Source organism: Anguilla rostrata, chromosome 6 (assembly GCF_018555375.3).
Source record: "Anguilla rostrata isolate EN2019 chromosome 6, ASM1855537v3, whole genome shotgun sequence".
Lineage (NCBI taxonomy): Eukaryota > Metazoa > Chordata > Actinopteri > Anguilliformes > Anguillidae > Anguilla > Anguilla rostrata.
The window spans coordinates 1,431,648-1,449,147 of record NC_057938.1 but is presented as its reverse complement, the minus strand read 5'-3'; the positions used below and the strand labels follow the sequence as shown (position 1 = coordinate 1,449,147).

The window sequence follows — 17,500 nt, the reverse complement described above, 5'->3', positions numbered from 1 at the left end:
GTACATGACCACCATTATGGTTCAGTACAAACAGGTACATGACCACCATTATGGCTCAGTACAAACAGGTACATGACCACCATTATGGCTCAGTACAAACAGGTACATGACCACCATTAGGGCTCAGTACAAACAGGTACGTGCTTTTCTTCTGTGTTGTAGATCTGCTCACAGCTGAGCTCCAGGTTGGAAACTGAGGAGGGCCAGGCCAAGGCAGAGCTGGACCGGGTGAAGGTGGGATCAGCAGCTTTATTCAGTGTCACCTCATTCTTCTTCTGCAGTGGAGGACCTGCAGCCATGGCTGAGGAAGCACCCGCCTCCGCTCCTGAGCACAGCTACTGTGGACTTGTTATAGTTCTATTTAGTATTAAGTAGAATTTAGGATTAGTAAATGTGAGTTAAACCCATACTGCTATTTTCCTGATTCCTCCTTCTGTGATCTCTACTGAAGACCTCCTCTCCTGTGAGCTCACCTGTAGACCTCCTCCTCTCTCATGTGAGCTCACCTGTGGACCTCCTCCTTTTTCCTGTGAGCTCACCTGTGGACCTCCTCCTCTCTCCTGTGAGCTCACCTGTAGACCTCCTCCTCTCTCCTGTGAGCTCCTATAGACCTCCTCCTCTCTCCTGTGAGCTCACCTGTAGACCTCCTCTCCTGTGAGCTCCTGTAGACCTCCTCCTCTCTCCTGTGGGCTCACCTGTAGACCTCCTCTCCTGTGAGCTCACCTGTAGACCTCCTCCTCTCTCCTGTGGGCTCACCTGTAGACCTCCTCTCCTGTGAGCTCACCTGTGTCCTCTTTGCTGCAGAGCCTGGTGGGGGACTGTGAGCACTGCCAGGTGGTTTTTGACGAGGTGGGGCAGCTCCGGCCACCCTCAGAGGGGCGGGGCTCGAACCCGGGCCTGAAGACCGGCGCGCTGCAGTCTCGACAGAAGGACCTGGAGCAGGAACTGGCCCAGGTCAAAATACAGCTTGTGGAGGCAGAGTGCAGGATCCAGGTCTGTACGTTACCGTGACAACCCACATCTCAGTGACTGTGACCTCATCCGGCACATTAATGACCGTAACCACGAGCAGTGACTGGAAACGGCCTTCTTAGTGACCATAACCACAAAGGTCTTTTAATAACTGTGACTGGAAACGGTCTTCTTAGTGACCATAACCACAAAGGTCTTTTAATAACTGTGACTGGAAACGGTCTTCTTAGTGACCATAACCACAAAGGTCTTTTAATAACTGTGACTGGAAATGTTTTTTTAGTGGTGATAACAGAAAGGTCTTTTAAAAACCATGACCGGAAACAGTCTTTTAGTGGTGATAACAGAAAGGTCTTTTAAAGACCATGACCGGAAACAGTCTTTTAGTGGTGATAACAGAAAGGTCTTTTAAAGACCATGACCGGAAACAGTCTTTTAAGGACGGTTATGGCAGCCATTTTTGAGTCAGTTCATTTGCTGCTCACTCATTTATTTTGTTTAGCTTTAACTCAGACGAGATGACAGCTGATTGGTCAGTGTTTTTAATAGTGGAGGTCTGGGGAAACAAGGGGCATTGGCTATGGATTATGTGAGGGGCGTGACTGGGTACGCTGAAGTGGAATTTGACCAACCCTTACAGAAAAGAGATATATCTTAATATGCTGTAAATGCATGGACTTTTTTGTTGTTGAAAATATCATGATAAACATTTCACCGCAATGCATTTTTGAAAGCATATACTGAAAAATCTGAAAGCAACAATAATATAATTACTGTGTCCACTGATCTCGATAATATATTTTATTTCAATATATAGCAGTATATTGCTATTTTGTAAGGGAAGACACCAGTGTTAACAGCTGTGGTGTCGCAGTGTCTGCAGGGAGTCGCTGCTACACACAGAATTTATATATTTACAGAATATTTCCACATATCTGAAGGGAGGAGACCAGAGAGAATCTTAGTACATGCTAGTGGAGCATCTCTCTCGTTTACCAGGTTGTCTTTGTTTCCTCAGGACTTGGAGCACCAGAAGGGGGCGCTGGAGAGCGAATTCCAGAACACCCGAAACTGGTTTACCAAAGCTCTGAGCAACCTCAAAATTCCCCCTGTGCACCATTAACCCTCCGTCTCTCAGGGGGAATAGGTCTCACTGCACAGAGTGTGTGTGTACGTGTGTGTGTATGTATGTGCGTGGACCAGGGATCTCTGCCCCCTTTCACACATTTTATGAAGTGAACATTGTCTTTAATGGGGTAACATCACATGGGGCAATGCCTTAAGAATTAGGCAATAATAATAATAATAATAATAATAATAATAATCACAGCTGAATTTTGTATGACATCACAGCCAATTTTCAGTGACATCACAGCCAGTCTTGTGACATCAGTGTTTCTGTGGTGTGAGGTGACAGCTAAAAAGACAACTGAAGAGCTGCTGGAAGAAATAAAAGTTTATTAAAAAAAAAAACTCCAAGCTGTTTGCTTCCCTTTGCACAGACAATCACAATAAAAACCCTTTGCATTGCATACTGTCAAATGTACCATTTATTTATTTATCTGACAGAAACATCGGCAAGGTTACAGAGATTCAGTAAAGCCAAGCTGCAAAAGCACATGTGGGGCTTACTGTGTGGAGAAGCCATTTTAATTATGATAATCTGTTTGCTTCCCTCTTATATTTCCACAAATACTTGCTTTGTGAATATTTTATGCCACTCTCCCTCGTGATTGGTTAGATTCACGTTATGCCCCTGCACATGATTGGTGGTCTACATTTGTGCAAGAAATGTAATTCAGCCACAAACATCCCTATGCGACACAATTCAATTCATATTTTTTTAAACGTTGGAGTACTTTTTTGGGGTCACTGACCCCCTCGGGCCGGCCCTCCTCCAGATGCTCAGACACACAGAGGGGGCGGGGCAGGCCAGCCTATCCCCTGCTCTCCTCGTCCTCCCCCTGGTAGATGTCGTCGAAGTAGTTGTCGGTGAACCTCAGCATCTGCTGGATGGCGGTGAGCAGCAGGATGTCGTTGTTCTGGTCCAGGTCCAGCTCCTGGCTGTAGTTCTTCACCGGGATGATGCAGGACATGGGGATCCCCAGGAGCAGGCCCAACTCCTCCACCTGCCCAGCCCGGTCACATGACCACCCGGCAGCAGCAGCAACGGAGACAGGGAGGAAGAGGCTGAGCCCACGAACACACACACACACACACACGCACACACGCACACACACACACACGCACACACACACACACACACACACACACACACACACACACACACGCACACACACACACGCACACACACACGCACACACACACACGCGCACACACACTCAGGATCTAATGTGCTGAATCTCAAAGACTGCAGCAGCTGCCTGGAAAACTCTGTTTCACACTGAACAGCTGCACCTTGAAAAGGTCTGATCAGCTGGGGGCTGTTTGATATGAACATGCCTTTAGTCTGAAGCACTAAAGCTCACCTTCCTCTGGATGTAGTGACTGTGGTACACCTGCTTCAGATCCGTGCCCACGTGCTGGCACGCCTCGTCCACCTTGGTCATGAGCACCAGCTGGGGAACACCTGTACAACGCATTACACAGGGCCATACATGTAAAACACCTGCCGCATTCACACCTATGCCACACCTGTACATGCAAAACACCTGTCACACATTCACACCTGTACATGTAAAACACCTGTCACACAAACAGTGCTGTAAAACTGTTTCCCTCTTCCTGATTACTACTTATTTGTGAGATCTTTAGAATCCACCATGAATCCCATTTTTGCCCAGTTTCTTTCTTATTGTGGAGTCATGGACTCTTGACTTTAGCTGAGGCTAGACAGGCCTGCATTTCTTTGGCTGTTCTTCTGGGGCCTTTTGTGATTTGGGTGAGTTGTCGCTGCACCCTTGGAGGAATGTTGGCAGGCCGGCCACTCCTGGAAGATTCACCGCTGGTCCAAGTGTTCTCCGTTTGGAGATAATGACTCTCGCTGTAGTTTTGGTGCGGTCCCAGAGCCTCAGAAATGGCTTTGTAACCCTTTCCAGTCTTTGCATGTTCCTGGGCCTATCACAGTGTGTTTAGTGTGTTTGGGGGTGTGTTGTGCTAGGATAGGCATGTTTCTGGGCCTATCACAGAGTGTTTAGCGTGTTTGGGGGTGTGTCGTGTTAGGATAGGCATGTTCCTGGACCTATCACAGTGTGTTTAGTGTGTCTGGGGGTATGTTATGCTAGGGCTGGCATGTTTCTGGGCCTATCACAGTGTGTTTAGTGTGTCTGGGAGTATGTTAGGCTAGGGCTGGCATGTTTCTGGGCCTATCACAGTGTGTTTAGTGTGTTTGGGGGTATGTTATGCTAGGGTTGGCATGTTTCTGGGCCTATCACAGTGTCTTTAGTGTGTTTGGGGGTGTGTCGTGTTAGGACAGGCATGTTTCTGGGCCTATCACAGTGTGTTTAGTATGTTTGGGGGTGTGTCGTGTTAGGATTGGCATGTTTCTCGGCCTATCAGTGTGTTTAGTGTGTTTGGGGGTGTGCCCGTCGCCTATCAGTGGCTCACCCATCAGATTGACCCTGCGCCGAATGTCATGCAGTTTCTCCAGCAGCTTGGGCTTCATCTGCCTGACCTTGCCGCCGTCCAGAACGTAGACCACGCAGTGGACCATGTCCCCGAGGGCGGGGCTCTTACGATACCCCAGCGAGTCCGGCTGCAGCGGCACTGAGGGGTTGAACTGAGAGGAGAAAACAGACAGACAGTCAGACAGAGACAGACAGACAGCAAGCTACTGCAATGGCAGAGATGTACAAGCACTGGAAAGTACAGGGAGGCAAAACGGAACACAAGCGAAGAACCAGCAGGGCTCGTTCAAAAAGCAGAGTCCATTTTAGAACTGCTTGTCCTAAAAAACAGAGATATAAAAATAAAAATGATATAAAAATGGATATAAAATATGAAATATAAAATCGTGGGTGAGTGGGCGGGGCTGAGGACGGAGGAGGAGACTTCTTTGATTGCACACACAGGACCGCAGCAAGGCTAAAAGATCCTGCGCAGCATGCCTTTAAACTATGAATTTATCAGCGATGAACAGCTTCAGAGTCCTCACCTGGTACCTGTCCATAACGTGGCCTCTCAGAACGCTTGTGATGTCATCCAAGTGAAGCCCCTCCCCTGTGGCTTCCTCCAATCCCATAGTGTCACACATGACAAAGGGGAGGGGCTTGCCCTCCCTCCCAGCCTTGACCTGGTAGCTGCGGAACTGAAGGACAGGTCACAGGGTACAGGTAACAGGTCACAGGTCACAGCATGATGGCAAATGATGTGCACCTTTGCCAAAGGAAACCCAAATGCTGTACTTATATCTAATTCTCTTTGTGAGAAGTGGCTGATATATAAACTTAGAGAGTGAGAGTTTGAATTCACTGAGTGGTGATTAACTGATTCGTTGATTGAATGAATATGACTGACTGATTGATTATTATTGACAGTGATTCATTAAGCTAGAATGATTGATTAGCGAGAATGGGTATGATTGATTCACTGATTGACTGAATGTAATTGATTGAGGAAGTATGATTGACTGATTGATTGGTTGATTGATGTACCTGGGTAGTCAGACTCTTTGCGGTACTGCCCGCGATGGCCTGGCTAGTCACATGACCCCAAAAGATGGAGTTTATGGAGTTGAAGAAGCTGGACTTGCCGACGCCGACCGGCCCAATGAGCAGGATGCGAGCCTGCCGCACGGCGTTCATTATGGGCTTGTAGTTCCTCACAAACTCCATCAGCTCCTTCTTCATCCTGCAGTGAGAGATGGAGCGGAGAGATGGAGGGGTGGAGGGAGAGACGGAGAGATGGAGGAAGAGATGGAGAGATTAAGAAGGCAGAGAAACTGCCCTAGTGTAGGATAGACCATGCTAACTGGCTAACCTTTTACGATACTAATCAAGCCTAGCCCTGCTTAGCTTCAACACTAACCAAGCCCAGCCCTGCTTAGCTTCAGTATTAACCAATCCCAGCCCTGCTTAGCTTCAGTATTAACCAATCCCAGCCCGACTCAGACATTAGTAAAATGGCTGCTTACTCAGAACTCCAGAGGACATTTCTCCAAGGCTTCTCCAGAAGGCTTCCAAGATCTAAGAGAGAAACAGAGTCGAACCCTGAGCAATCTGATTAGCCAATCAGAATAATGACTAAGAGGGAAACACAGTCGAACCCTGAGCAATTTTGATTAGCTAATCAGAATAATGACTAAGAGCTGCGTCAATCATCACAATGATCCCTTACACAACACAAATATATTTCCCATACATGGAGATCCAATATATGGGCACACATTTAATGACAGTGGCAGGCTATACTGATGACATTTTCAACATTTAATTATTTCGAAGGATGAGCTTTCACTAGCCTTCAAAATGTAGATACGCTACTTGTGCAATGTGGCGAAATACATTGTTAACTGCACTGAATGTTAATTAAATACATGTGCATGAATTTGTATCAGGAGGATATGTTCAATTCCAGTTAAAATTCAAACGTATCAAATGCTGATCATAGCCAACCATTCCGTTTGCAAGTGATGCGATTGTGTCTGCATGTGTGCGAGATTGAGTTCCTGAATCACCAACTGCATAATTAAGGCTATTTAATTATGGAGAGCGGGGTGAGAGTGCATCCTTCTGATTGCTGGGTCAGGATTTTTAAAATAATACTTAATCTTATTATTGTAGAAAGGCCCCTGGGCTCTGCTTTAATGGGCAGTATATTGGTATATTTTACCAGTCTGTAAAACAAGAACCCTTTACTTGAAATGGACGACATACTCTCATTTATGTTAAGTACAATATTATATTTAATCATGTAAAAAAATATATATTGCTAAATATATTTCTGCTTTGGCCTATGGGATAGTGAGATATGCATGAATATAATAGTACTAAATAACTACATATTTGCAATATATCACAGAGCACACACACATTCACTCACCATTCACTCACACACTTGTACCTATGGGTAATTTAGACTCTCCAATTACCCTACCTACATGTTTTCAGATTGTGGGCGGACACTGGAGTACCCAGAGGAAACCCACGTGGACACATGCAAACTCCACACAGAAAGGCCCAGGCTGGGATTCGAACCCAGGACCTTCTTGCAGTGAGGCGACAGTGCCACCCACTGCACCCGCAATGCATTACAATGTATATATATATATATATATATACTGAGTGAAAGTTGCAGTATCTCTCCGGTGCGTTTTTAAGGGCTCACCCTCCACTCTGTACACCTCACACTCCGTCAGCACCAGGTCCCCGCCATGCAGCTCTGCCGCCTCAAAATTGTAGAACGTCCCGGGATTGCTGGCGACCGCCGCCTGGTTCCCGTTCAGGAAGACCAGCGAGCCGAAATTGGGCCCCGTGTTCCCGTCTGTGAAGGCCTGGGCATCGCTCTTGGGCGTGATGCGGAGGGGGCTCTTCCCACCGTCCCCCTCCCGGAAGCTGAACAGGAAGGCCTTGTCGTCGGCGATGACCTGCCCGCGCTGGGTGTAGTCCTTGCTGGTGAAGGCGCCGAAGACGAAGCCGGCGCCATTGTAGGCCACCACCACGGTCGGGCCCTGCAGGTCGCACCGGCCATGGAAAGCGGCGGCGGTGTAGCCGTGAACGCTGCCCTTGTACAGCAGGCTCAGCCGTGCGTGGCCAAGGAGGAAGCCCAGCTGCTTCTCCTGCTCGCGGGAAAGGGCGGATCTGACAGAACTCATGGTTGGTTGGAGGCTGCGGGAACATTTACATTTATATATATATATATTTATACTTACATTTATATTATATTTACAATTATACTCTTTATACATTCATATATATTCTTTATACATTTATATTTTTATATATTTATATTTACATTTATATTTATTTATATTTACAATTATACTCTTTATACATATATATATTCTTTATACATTTACATTTATATTTACATTTACAATTATATTCTTTATACATTTATATTTATATATATTTACATTTACATTTACACTTATATTTATATACATTTACATTTATTTTTTATACATTTACATTTATATATTTATATTTTTATATATTAACATTTATATTCATATTTACATTTACATTACATACAAGTGTGTGTGTGTGTGTGTGTGTGCCCTCATAATGTAACGTGTAGTATGCGTCTCTTTACATCAACAACGCAACTCATTGTCAGGTTTTTTATGTCAGTTTTTAGAAACTTCTCTAAATATTGAAAATGAACTTTATTGCAAACAAACCTGTCTGGGCTAATCAAAAACATACACTAAAACTGAAATTATATTTATTTAAAAACCCAAAGTGAACTATTCCTCTAATTTACATCACTGGGGCCACAAGCTCCAAAATGAAATTAAGTCGTGGATCAGGTGGAATGGGGAATTTTGAAACGTATTTGGTGGAGCAGGAAGTACGACCTTGAACAGGCAATCATCTACGAAGACGCGTCAATAAGGAAACTAGTCCCAGAAAAAAAATACCCGTTATTCCTGTGCGTGCATCTCCTGTTGACTGAATGTTTTTTTTAAAGAGTTCTAAATCGCTGTTCCAGAACAGCACTGCTTTCAGGTACAAGCAGCGACTGTTACATTTAGCATCAGAATGTTACGTTACAAACATTATTATACCGTATTTCTGATTTTACGCCTCAAATGGTTTAAAGGAACGCAGTGTAAAGCCATTACGCAGTGATTATTGACAGTGGTGGACAAAGTACACAACTCCATTACTTGAGTCAAAGTATAGATACCCCTGGTCAAATATTACTCCACTACAAGTGAAAGTTGTTCAGTCATATTTTTACTTGAGTTAAAGTACTGGAGTACTTGCTTTTAAAAATACTTAAGTATTCAAAAGTACATTTTTTTTTAAGGGCTCACCCTCCACTCTGTACACCTCACACTCCGTCAGCACCAGGTCTTCGGAATTTTGGTTGAGCAAGTAACTGGCTAGAGGGAACACATGGACTGGAGCCTACATGGACTGGATTGTCATAGTTATTTGTAAAACTACCGGTCAAAATTATTTATTTATTTACCAAAGGTGGGTGGGCGCCATCCACCCCCAATTTAACCCCTGATGATAGATAGCATTGCCTGAAATGTGAAACAGTTGGATGACCCTTCGCTCAAATTCTATAAAATTTCATTTGACCAATCCTAGCATAAAAACTGCAACCACTACAAGCTCAGACAACTTCATAATTAGCAAACGGGCTAACGTAGCCTCGACATGCTTTTTCAGGTTGGATGGCAAGTTTTTGAATGCAGCGATGTAGTTCGTGCGCAGTAAGCAGAGAAAACATTTAAAACAATATGAATCTTTTTGAATTTCACAAATCTCAAACATGGACTTGAGATATGGCCATGGGTGCTCTGGTGGCGAAGAATCATCCTTATCTTCTGCCGTCGCCATAATTACCACCGCCAAGTTCAAATTGGACTGTTCAACCACTGGTGCAACAAGCAAGCACTTTGAACTTGATCGACAGCGTATTAGGAGTAGGCTACTGTGATTGGTTTTGTTGCAACGTTGCAATGTAGCTAACTAAAGGTCAGTTCAGATCAATGATTCGCAACAAGACGGATGCAACTTGCAAAATTCCAAGACGTCTGATTGTAAACGTTCTAACTGCACTTGGCGATTTGACAAGCTGGATCTTTTGAAACCCCAGGCATCTGTTCATCAGTATATTATATATTATATTCCTAGCATACCAGGCAGTCAAGGGATCAGCCCCAGCATACCTCCACAAGATATTCAAACCCTACATGCCAGCCAGATCCCTCCGTTCTGCTACCTCAGGACGCCTAGCACCTCCCCCTCTTCGCACCTGCACTTCCAGAACACGTCTCCTGTCTGTTCTGGCACCACGATGGTGGAATGACCTCCCTGTGGAGGTCAGAACAGCTGAGACACTGACCCATTTCAAACGACGACTGAAGAGACTCACCTCTTCAGGCTGCACCTCTCCCCATCCCTCCCTTCCCCCCCTGTAAATGACTAAGCTTAGGGTTGTAACTAGGCAGCTGTTTCGTAGGTGACTTAGGTTCATTAACTGTCTTAACGACTACTTGTATTTTTTCCATAGATTGCGTTGTTGCCGTTCTCGTTGTTAGTGTTAATCAGTTTAACCATCAGGGTCCAAGTTGAACTATGCGGTTGTTCCCTGCACTTGGACCGGTACTTCTCTCTAGGGGTTTCGTCATACTTGTTCCTGGTTATGGTTATACACTTTGTTGTACGTCGCTCTGGATAAGAGCGTCTGCCAAATGCCTGTAATGTAATGTAATGTAATGTAATATTATAATGATCGGAATAAAGCCATCTCTACACAGAGCATTAACCCGGGGTATAGGTGGAGCAGAGCCGGTCTGATTTCAGTGTAAAGATGTAAAGCCGGAGAAAACTAAATAAAAAATACGGCAGTATGGATTTGAGTTATTTTATTACGCTTTCTCATATGTTCCTTCAGCCTTGATGCCCTTTTTTGATGAAATCTCCTTTGTTTTTGTTTTATTCTTGTTGTTCTGATTGCTAATTTAACACCCAGTTCAGCTTTATTCTCGAACGGTTTAGCTAGCAAGACCAGAAACACCAGGGGTATTACATTACATTACATTACAGGCATTTAGCAGACGCTCTTATCCAGAGCGACGTACAACAAGTGCATTGGTTCACGGTGTAGAGGTGCAAAAGAAACACACTAGAGTGAAGTAAGGATCGTAGTGCCAGAAGTGACCACATCGATCAGGACTCCAACCCTGTAGAGTAAGCTGTTCAGCAAGCAAGAATCCTACCAAGTACAAACTAGCACTGGAATTACATTTGCCTAATCAGACAAAAACAACAACAACAACAATCCTGCCAAATAAACTAACATAATCGTATTATCCTAACTAGGTACATTGAGCTAAACTATAGGCTAGGGAGGGGTGGGGAGAGGTGCAGCCTGAAGAGATGAGTCTTTAGTCTGCATTTGAAGGTGGTAAGATTCTCTGCTGTTCTGACCGCCATGGGGAGGTCATTCCACCAGCGAGGGGCCAGGACAGACAGCAGACGGGAGCGGGAAGTACAGATGCGAAGAGGGGGAGGTGCCAAGCGTCCAGAGGTGGCAGAACGGAGAGGTCTGGCTGGTGTGTAGGGTCTGATGATCCTCTGGACTTACCCTGGTGCTGACCCCTTAGCTGCCTGGTATGCAAGCACCAAGGTCTTAAATTTGATGCGAGCCATAACAGGCAGCCAGTGGAGGTCAGTGAGCAGGGGGGTGACATGGGAATGTCTGGGGAGGTTGTAGACCAGACGCACTGCAGCATTCTGGATGAGCTGCAGGGGTCTGATGGCGGATGCTGACAGACCAGCCAGCGGCGAGTTGTAACATTTTGCATGGCGGGGTTTCAAAAATATCACACAACAATCATTCACGAGAACGACAGTGTTTATTGTGCACGAGATACATAATTACATGAACCACAGCAAATCCCGCGGATTCTTCTCTGCAGTATAAAGATGTTCATACCGGGCAAAAGGTGGATAAAGAACGTCTGTGGAAATTGATCATCACTAATTCTACCCCAGGTCTGCTACAGCATTTTAACCCAGCTCGGCAGCGTAAAGACAGCTTAAGTTAGCCTAATGTTAGACAAGGAATGAGTATGTACATAACGTTACTTTTATAACAACCATTTTTTATTCAGTAAATAGTAAGTGTTATAGTTGGCGTGACCCAGGTGCCAAATGACTGACGTCACACAGGCGACACTGGTTGGATCCGGTTGGATCTCCGGGAGGTGAGGTCCAAATACACACCTGCAATTACTGCTTTTCGTCATTGGTACCGCCAAAGAGAACGAAACGGACATCTTCGAGATTGTAACTTTAAGTACTGTACTCAAGTCAATGTACTTCGTTACTGTCCAACCTTGATTATTGATGACAATATGCTCGGGGTATCTATAGGCTATTATTTGTGTAACTATTCTTTCGTTAACCAAAGTAAAAATTCTGAAAAGCGAAATGAAAACAAAAGCCTCACTTTGCCAAACTGCGTGCCAACTTTAGATCACTTTCGTTTTCCCGTAAATACGTTTCATCTTAAGGTCAATTTGTCTTGCCAAGACAACAAATAGAAGAGTACATATGAAATATTTCCGTTCATTCATATTTCTGTTCATTGTGTTCAATCTTGAGATTTTTCGTTTTGGACCCCGTGCGAAACCACTTCCTTACGACGCCGGGCACGTTATAATCGGTACGTTTATATGTCCGTATATGTGAGTACTTCTGAACTCTGAGTGTACAAATACAAAACGGTATTTTCCTAGACAAAACTGGGATGAATAAAAGATAACGTACCTGTTATTGACGATGAATCCAATGTGCGTGCTATCCGGGTGGTGAAGCAAATACGGCTTCGCTTTGGGTGTCGGTATTGTGGCGGTTTTCCCAAGGTACAGAGGCAGAGGCAGAGACAGAGACTGGCTTGGCTGGCTTGGCTGTTTTCGAACCGCTCCCGGGGAGCTTCGCTTTATTTGTGACATCTCTTCAAAACGGTAATTCGTAGACTGACCATCATAGCTGGGCGAAGCCTGCTTTTGTCAAACCCCGTTCGCCGTGATTGGCTGCCCCGGCGCAACGGGACTAACCAATCACACAGCCTTAACGTCACATCACACAAAGGTCGGATAATTTACATACAGCGGGAAACAGCAGCACGAGACACGCAAAACAGTGACAGGCAGGGAATACAACAACAGTATTGGCTAATTGACTAATGACAGAAACATGACGGTGCAAATCATAAACCCGAGGGCTGCTAGCGCTACGTAGGCGATTCCTAGCAGGCTACACAAATTCAAAATAACGAGTATTTACACGATCGCGGAGCGGGACAAGTTAACCGCTAACAAGCTAACAATTATTTAGTTACACACAGGCAAGATCGCCACAATATGAACTGGGTTAAAAAGTTTTTCGTTTCTTTTTTGTACAGACTTCCGCAAATGACGGGACTATTCAGATACATCCAGCATTGCGCATGCACAGTATTTATGAACTATTGTCTGATACATTGATTGTACCGAGTAAAATCACGCGGGAACTTATAAATTTCGAGTGGGCAATACAGCCGTCCTTACGAGTCACACTCTATTCCATAATCACGGTTACCCTTGTAGCCAATGTTCTACATTGCATTACTTTCTTGGACCGGAAGCTGCTTTCCAGGGTGACTTACAATGAAAGATAACCCAAGGGCATCCACAAGGGTTATTTGAGTAACTGTGCCAGACAAAGGGCTAACAACACGACCAGACCAACAACAATATTTATCTTCTATACATATTAATGACACAATAAAAATGACTAAGTAATACAATGAACCATTAACTTAACATGTCATGCGTTCATCTTTAAAAAGTTAAGTGTTTAGAGGAAACAAAGAAAACAATCTCTGCAAACCGTACATCCTTATTTCTAAAACAAATATCTCAAGGCTGGATATCTGCAGATTTGCTTGGTCGGCAGGCAACTCTCCAATTGGAAAAATAACAGATACAAGACCATGGGGCCCATCCACACAATGGAACAGAACTGGAGTTAAACCTGCAGACACTGTGGCCCTCCAGGACTGGAGTTAAACCCGCAGACACTGTGGCCCCTCCAGGACTGGAGTTAAACCCACAGACACTGTGGCCCCTCCAGGACTGGATTTAAGTCTGCAGGCACTGTGGCCCCTCCAGGACTGGATTTAAGTCTGCAGGCACTGTGGCCCCTCCAGGACTGGAGTTGGTAAATGGTAAATGGTAAATGGACTGCATTTATATAGCGCTTTTATCCAAAGCGCTTTACAATTGATGCCTCTCATTCGCCAGAGCAGTTAGGGGTTAGGTGTCTTGCTCAAGGACACTTCGACACGCCCAGGGCGGGGTTTTAACCGGCAACCCTCCGACTGCCAGACAACCGGTCTTACCTCCTGAGCTATGTCGCCCACTCTTAAAATCTTAAAAGCTAGAGTAAATGAGGTATGGCCACAAGAGCTTCCTCAGGAATGTAGAAGTATTTTCGAAACAACTTTACCAAAGTTCAGTTCATGAGATAATGTCACATTTTTCCAACTTGAGGAATAACCCACAGCAAAATAAGCGTGTTAACAATCAGCGACAAAAAGTCCAAATGAACAAATTGCAGTAAGCAGTGAGTGTTTTAGTTTTTAAACATTCTCTCTTCCCCTCTGTCTCTCTTCCCCTCTGCTGCTCGTTTATTGCTACTCATTTGACTGCTGCTCGTTTGATTGCTGCTCATTTGACTGCTGCTTGTTTGATGGCTGCTCATTTGACTGCTGCTCGTTTGACTGCTGCTCATTTGACTGCTGCTCGTTTGACTGCTGCTCGTTTGACTGCTGCTCATTTGACCGCTGCTCGATTCCAGCTCCATCAGAGGCACCGGACTCCTTGGAGCTTCTCTTCCATTTCATCCCCCTGTTCCCCGCCTCTCTCCTCAGGATCACCCCATCCTTTCTCCCCCTCTCAGTCCTTCCCTGGGGAGTGGGTCCTGAGGGGGCCCTCCTGACCCCCCGTCCTGGGACCCCGGTCTGTCTGTTCTCCTCCGCCCGCACCTCCCGCTTCACCTCCCATTTTAAGTCTTTCTGCAGTTTGGCAGTGGAGGGGTCCTTCTTCGCGGTATTCTGCTCCTGTGTCCCAGCCTGGTTTGGGGACCTGGGCGTTTTGGGGTCGGCTCCCCTGGCCCTGCCCCCGGTCTTGACTCCACCCCCTCCTTCTCTGTTGCCCTTGGCGCCCATATCCACTGCCGTTTTGGCCCGGCCATTTTTTTGAGGGTGAGCAGCAGGGCGTCGAAGCGGTCCAGGCGCCGCGCCAGCTTCCAGAAGCAGGGGCAGGGCTCCGACCCCCCATCCACCAGCACGGTGAACCCGTCCACCGCGAAGAAGGCGGAGTCGCCCTGCCCCCCAGGGAACACATAGCAGCAGGGGCGGGACAGCCTGAGGAAGCCAGCCACCCCCGGCAGCTCCAGGAGGTCAAAGGGGGAGGGGGGCGAGGGGGCGGAGCTCTGGGGCAGGGCGGGGCGGGGCTGGGCGGGGCGGGGCGGGCTCGGCTGATCTGCCGATCGAGCTCAGCTGCTCTCTATGCTGAAGACAAGAGGAGCAGGTACAAATATTAGATTCCCACACCAGGAGTTTCCCTAATGGGTGAGAGAGAGAGAGAGAGAGAGAGTGAGTGAGTGTGAATGTGAGTGAGTGCGTGTGTGTGAGTGGGTGAGTGAGTGAGAGCGTGGGTGAGTGAGTGCGTGTGTGTGAGTGGGTGAGTGAGTGAGTAAGAGTGAGTGACTGAGTGAGTGGGTGAGTGAGTGAGTGTGAGGGAAATGCGAGGGTGAAAGATCAGAGAGCTCTTAACCCTGCCCCTGCTTAGCTCCAGCGCCAGCACTTTCCCTCCTGCCTCCTCCCTCCTTATTCTCCGCCCCCTCCTCAGCAGCTACCCAATCAGAAGCAGCGCGAGATGAAGAGGAAGGTGCCGTTTCAAAGCGAGAACCAACCACCAATGAGCATCGAAATGTACAAGGTGAGAGGGTGTGTGACGGAGACGGTTCTGTGAACATCACCTCAGTGCTGCCGCCTGCTCTTCAGAGGCGGCTTGGGAGGGCCGCCATCTTATCAGAGCGCGTTACACGTTTCTAACAGTGACACGTCTGTCCCTCTGTCACCGAGACTGCCAGTTTCCCATTTGATGTTTCATCTCATTAATATTCATGAAGGGGGTGTAAACCAAGGGCGGTATCCACGGAAACCGACGTTCTGTCCGTGTTGTGCACCGCGGAACGTGTAAGAGCTGGTAGAGGAGTGGTCCTGCCTGAACTCAGAGGTGAATAAATAAGCAAATGTATGATATATTAATGCGAAGCGGTATTTTCTTAGTTTGGATACAATTCAAATGGCGCTCAGTCAACCAATCATGAACAAGAATGAGGTCACAGTTTTTTTAGTGGTGATAACAGAAAGGTCTTTTAAAAACCATGACCGGAAACGGTCTTTTAGTGGTAAATGGACTGCATTTATATAGCGCTTTTATCCAAAGCGCTTTACAATTGATGCCTCTCATTCGCCAGAGCAGTTAGGGGTTAGGTGTCTTGCTCAAGGACACTTCGACACGCCCAGGGCGGGGTTTGAACCGGCAACCCTCCGACTGCCAGACAATCGGTCTTACCTCCTGAGCTATGTCGCCCCGTGGCGTTGATAACAGAAAGGTCTTTTAATAACTGTGACTGGAAACGGTCTTTTAGTGGTGGTAACAGAAATGTCTTTTAAAAACCATGACCGGAAACAGTCTTTTAGTGGTGATAACAGAAAGGTCTTTTAAAAACCATGACCGGAAACGGTCTTTTAGTGGTGATAACAGAAAGGTCTTTTAAAAACCATGACCGGAAACAGTCTTTTAGTGGGGATAACAGAAAGGTCTTTTAATAACTGTGACTGGAAACGGTCTTTTAGTGGTGATAACAGAAAGGTCTTTTAATAACTGTGACTGGAAACGGTCTTTTAGTGGTGATAACAGAAAGGTCTTTTAATAACCATGACCGGAAACAGTCTTTTAGTGGTGATAACAGAAAGGTCTTTTAAAAACCATGACCGGAAACGGTCTTTTAGTGGTGATAACAGAAAGGTCTTTTAAAAACCATGACCGGAAACGGTCTTTTAGTGGTGATAACAGAAAGGTCTTTTAAAGACCATGACCGGAAACGGTCTTTTAAGGACGGTTATGGCAGCCATTTTTGAGTCAGTTCATTTGCTGCTCGCTCATTTATTTTGTTTAGCTTTAACTCAGACGAGATGACAGCTGATTGGTCAGTGTTTTTAACAGTGGAGGTCTGGGGAAACAAGGGGCATTGGCTATGGATTATGTGAGAGGCGTGACTGGGTACGCTGAAGTGGAATTTGACCAACCCTTACAGAAAAAAGATACATCTTAATATGCTGTAAATGTATGGACTTTTTTGTTGTTGAAAATATCATGATAAACATTTCACCGCAATGCATTTTTGAAAGCATATACTGAAAAATCTGAAAGCAACAATAATATAATTACTGTGTCCACTGATCTCGATAATATATTTTATTTCAATATATAGCAGTATATTGCTATTTTGTAAGGGAAGACACCAGTGTTAACAGCTGTGGTGTCGCAGTGTCTGCAGGGAGTCGCTGCTACACACAGAATTTATATATTTACAGAATATTACCACATATCTGAAGGGAGGAGACCAGAGAGAATCTTAGCACATGCTAGTGGATCATCTCTCTCGTTTACCAGGTTGTCTTTGTTTCCTCAGGACTTGGAGCACCAGAAGGGGGCGCTGGAGAGCGAATTCCAGAACACCCAAAACTGGTTTACCAAAGCTCTGAGCAACCTCAAAATTCCCCCTGTGCACCATTAACCCTCCGTCTCTCAGGGGGAATAGGT

General features: G+C 45.8%; 2 protein-coding genes across 10 annotated transcripts in view; one reads left to right on the top strand and one right to left on the bottom strand.

Annotated features, from left to right (window-relative positions):
* Positions 1–17,500, bottom strand: part of LOC135258127 (interferon-induced protein 44-like) — a 43,617-nt gene that overhangs the window by 4,552 nt on the left and 21,565 nt on the right. For 2 of the 5 annotated variants that reach the window (XM_064341384.1, XM_064341388.1), the window contains 7 exons: positions 7,258–7,757; positions 6,065–6,116; positions 5,586–5,781; positions 5,087–5,239; positions 4,540–4,711; positions 3,462–3,562; positions 2,505–3,101 (listed from right to left, as the gene is read on the bottom strand). In XM_064341384.1, the coding sequence (XP_064197454.1) occupies positions 2,910–3,101; positions 3,462–3,562; positions 4,540–4,711; positions 5,087–5,239; positions 5,586–5,781; positions 6,065–6,116; positions 7,258–7,757 (1,366 nt within the window). In that variant the 3' untranslated portion in view covers positions 2,505–2,909. Of the gene's footprint in view, positions 1–2,504; positions 3,102–3,461; positions 3,563–4,539; positions 4,712–5,086; positions 5,240–5,585; positions 5,782–6,064; positions 6,117–7,257; positions 7,758–12,386; positions 12,824–17,500 lie in introns of those variants that run through there. The other 3 variants (XM_064341389.1, XM_064341385.1, XM_064341386.1) reach the window with 3 other exon arrangements.
* Positions 1–17,500, top strand: part of LOC135258128 (rab GTPase-activating protein 1-like) — a 38,812-nt gene that overhangs the window by 5,890 nt on the left and 15,422 nt on the right. For 3 of the 5 annotated variants that reach the window (XR_010330873.1, XR_010330872.1, XM_064341393.1), the window contains exons 6-8: positions 163–234; positions 805–993; positions 17,370–17,500. The exon at positions 17,370–17,500 is cut by the window's right edge. Coding sequence is in view for 3 of the 5 variants with exons in the window: in XM_064341393.1 (XP_064197463.1) it covers positions 163–234; positions 805–993; positions 17,370–17,474 (366 nt within the window). In the remaining 2 variants the exon portion in view is untranslated. Of the gene's footprint in view, positions 1–162; positions 235–804; positions 994–1,990; positions 2,183–17,369 lie in introns of those variants that run through there. The other 2 variants (XM_064341394.1, XM_064341392.1) reach the window with 1 other exon arrangement.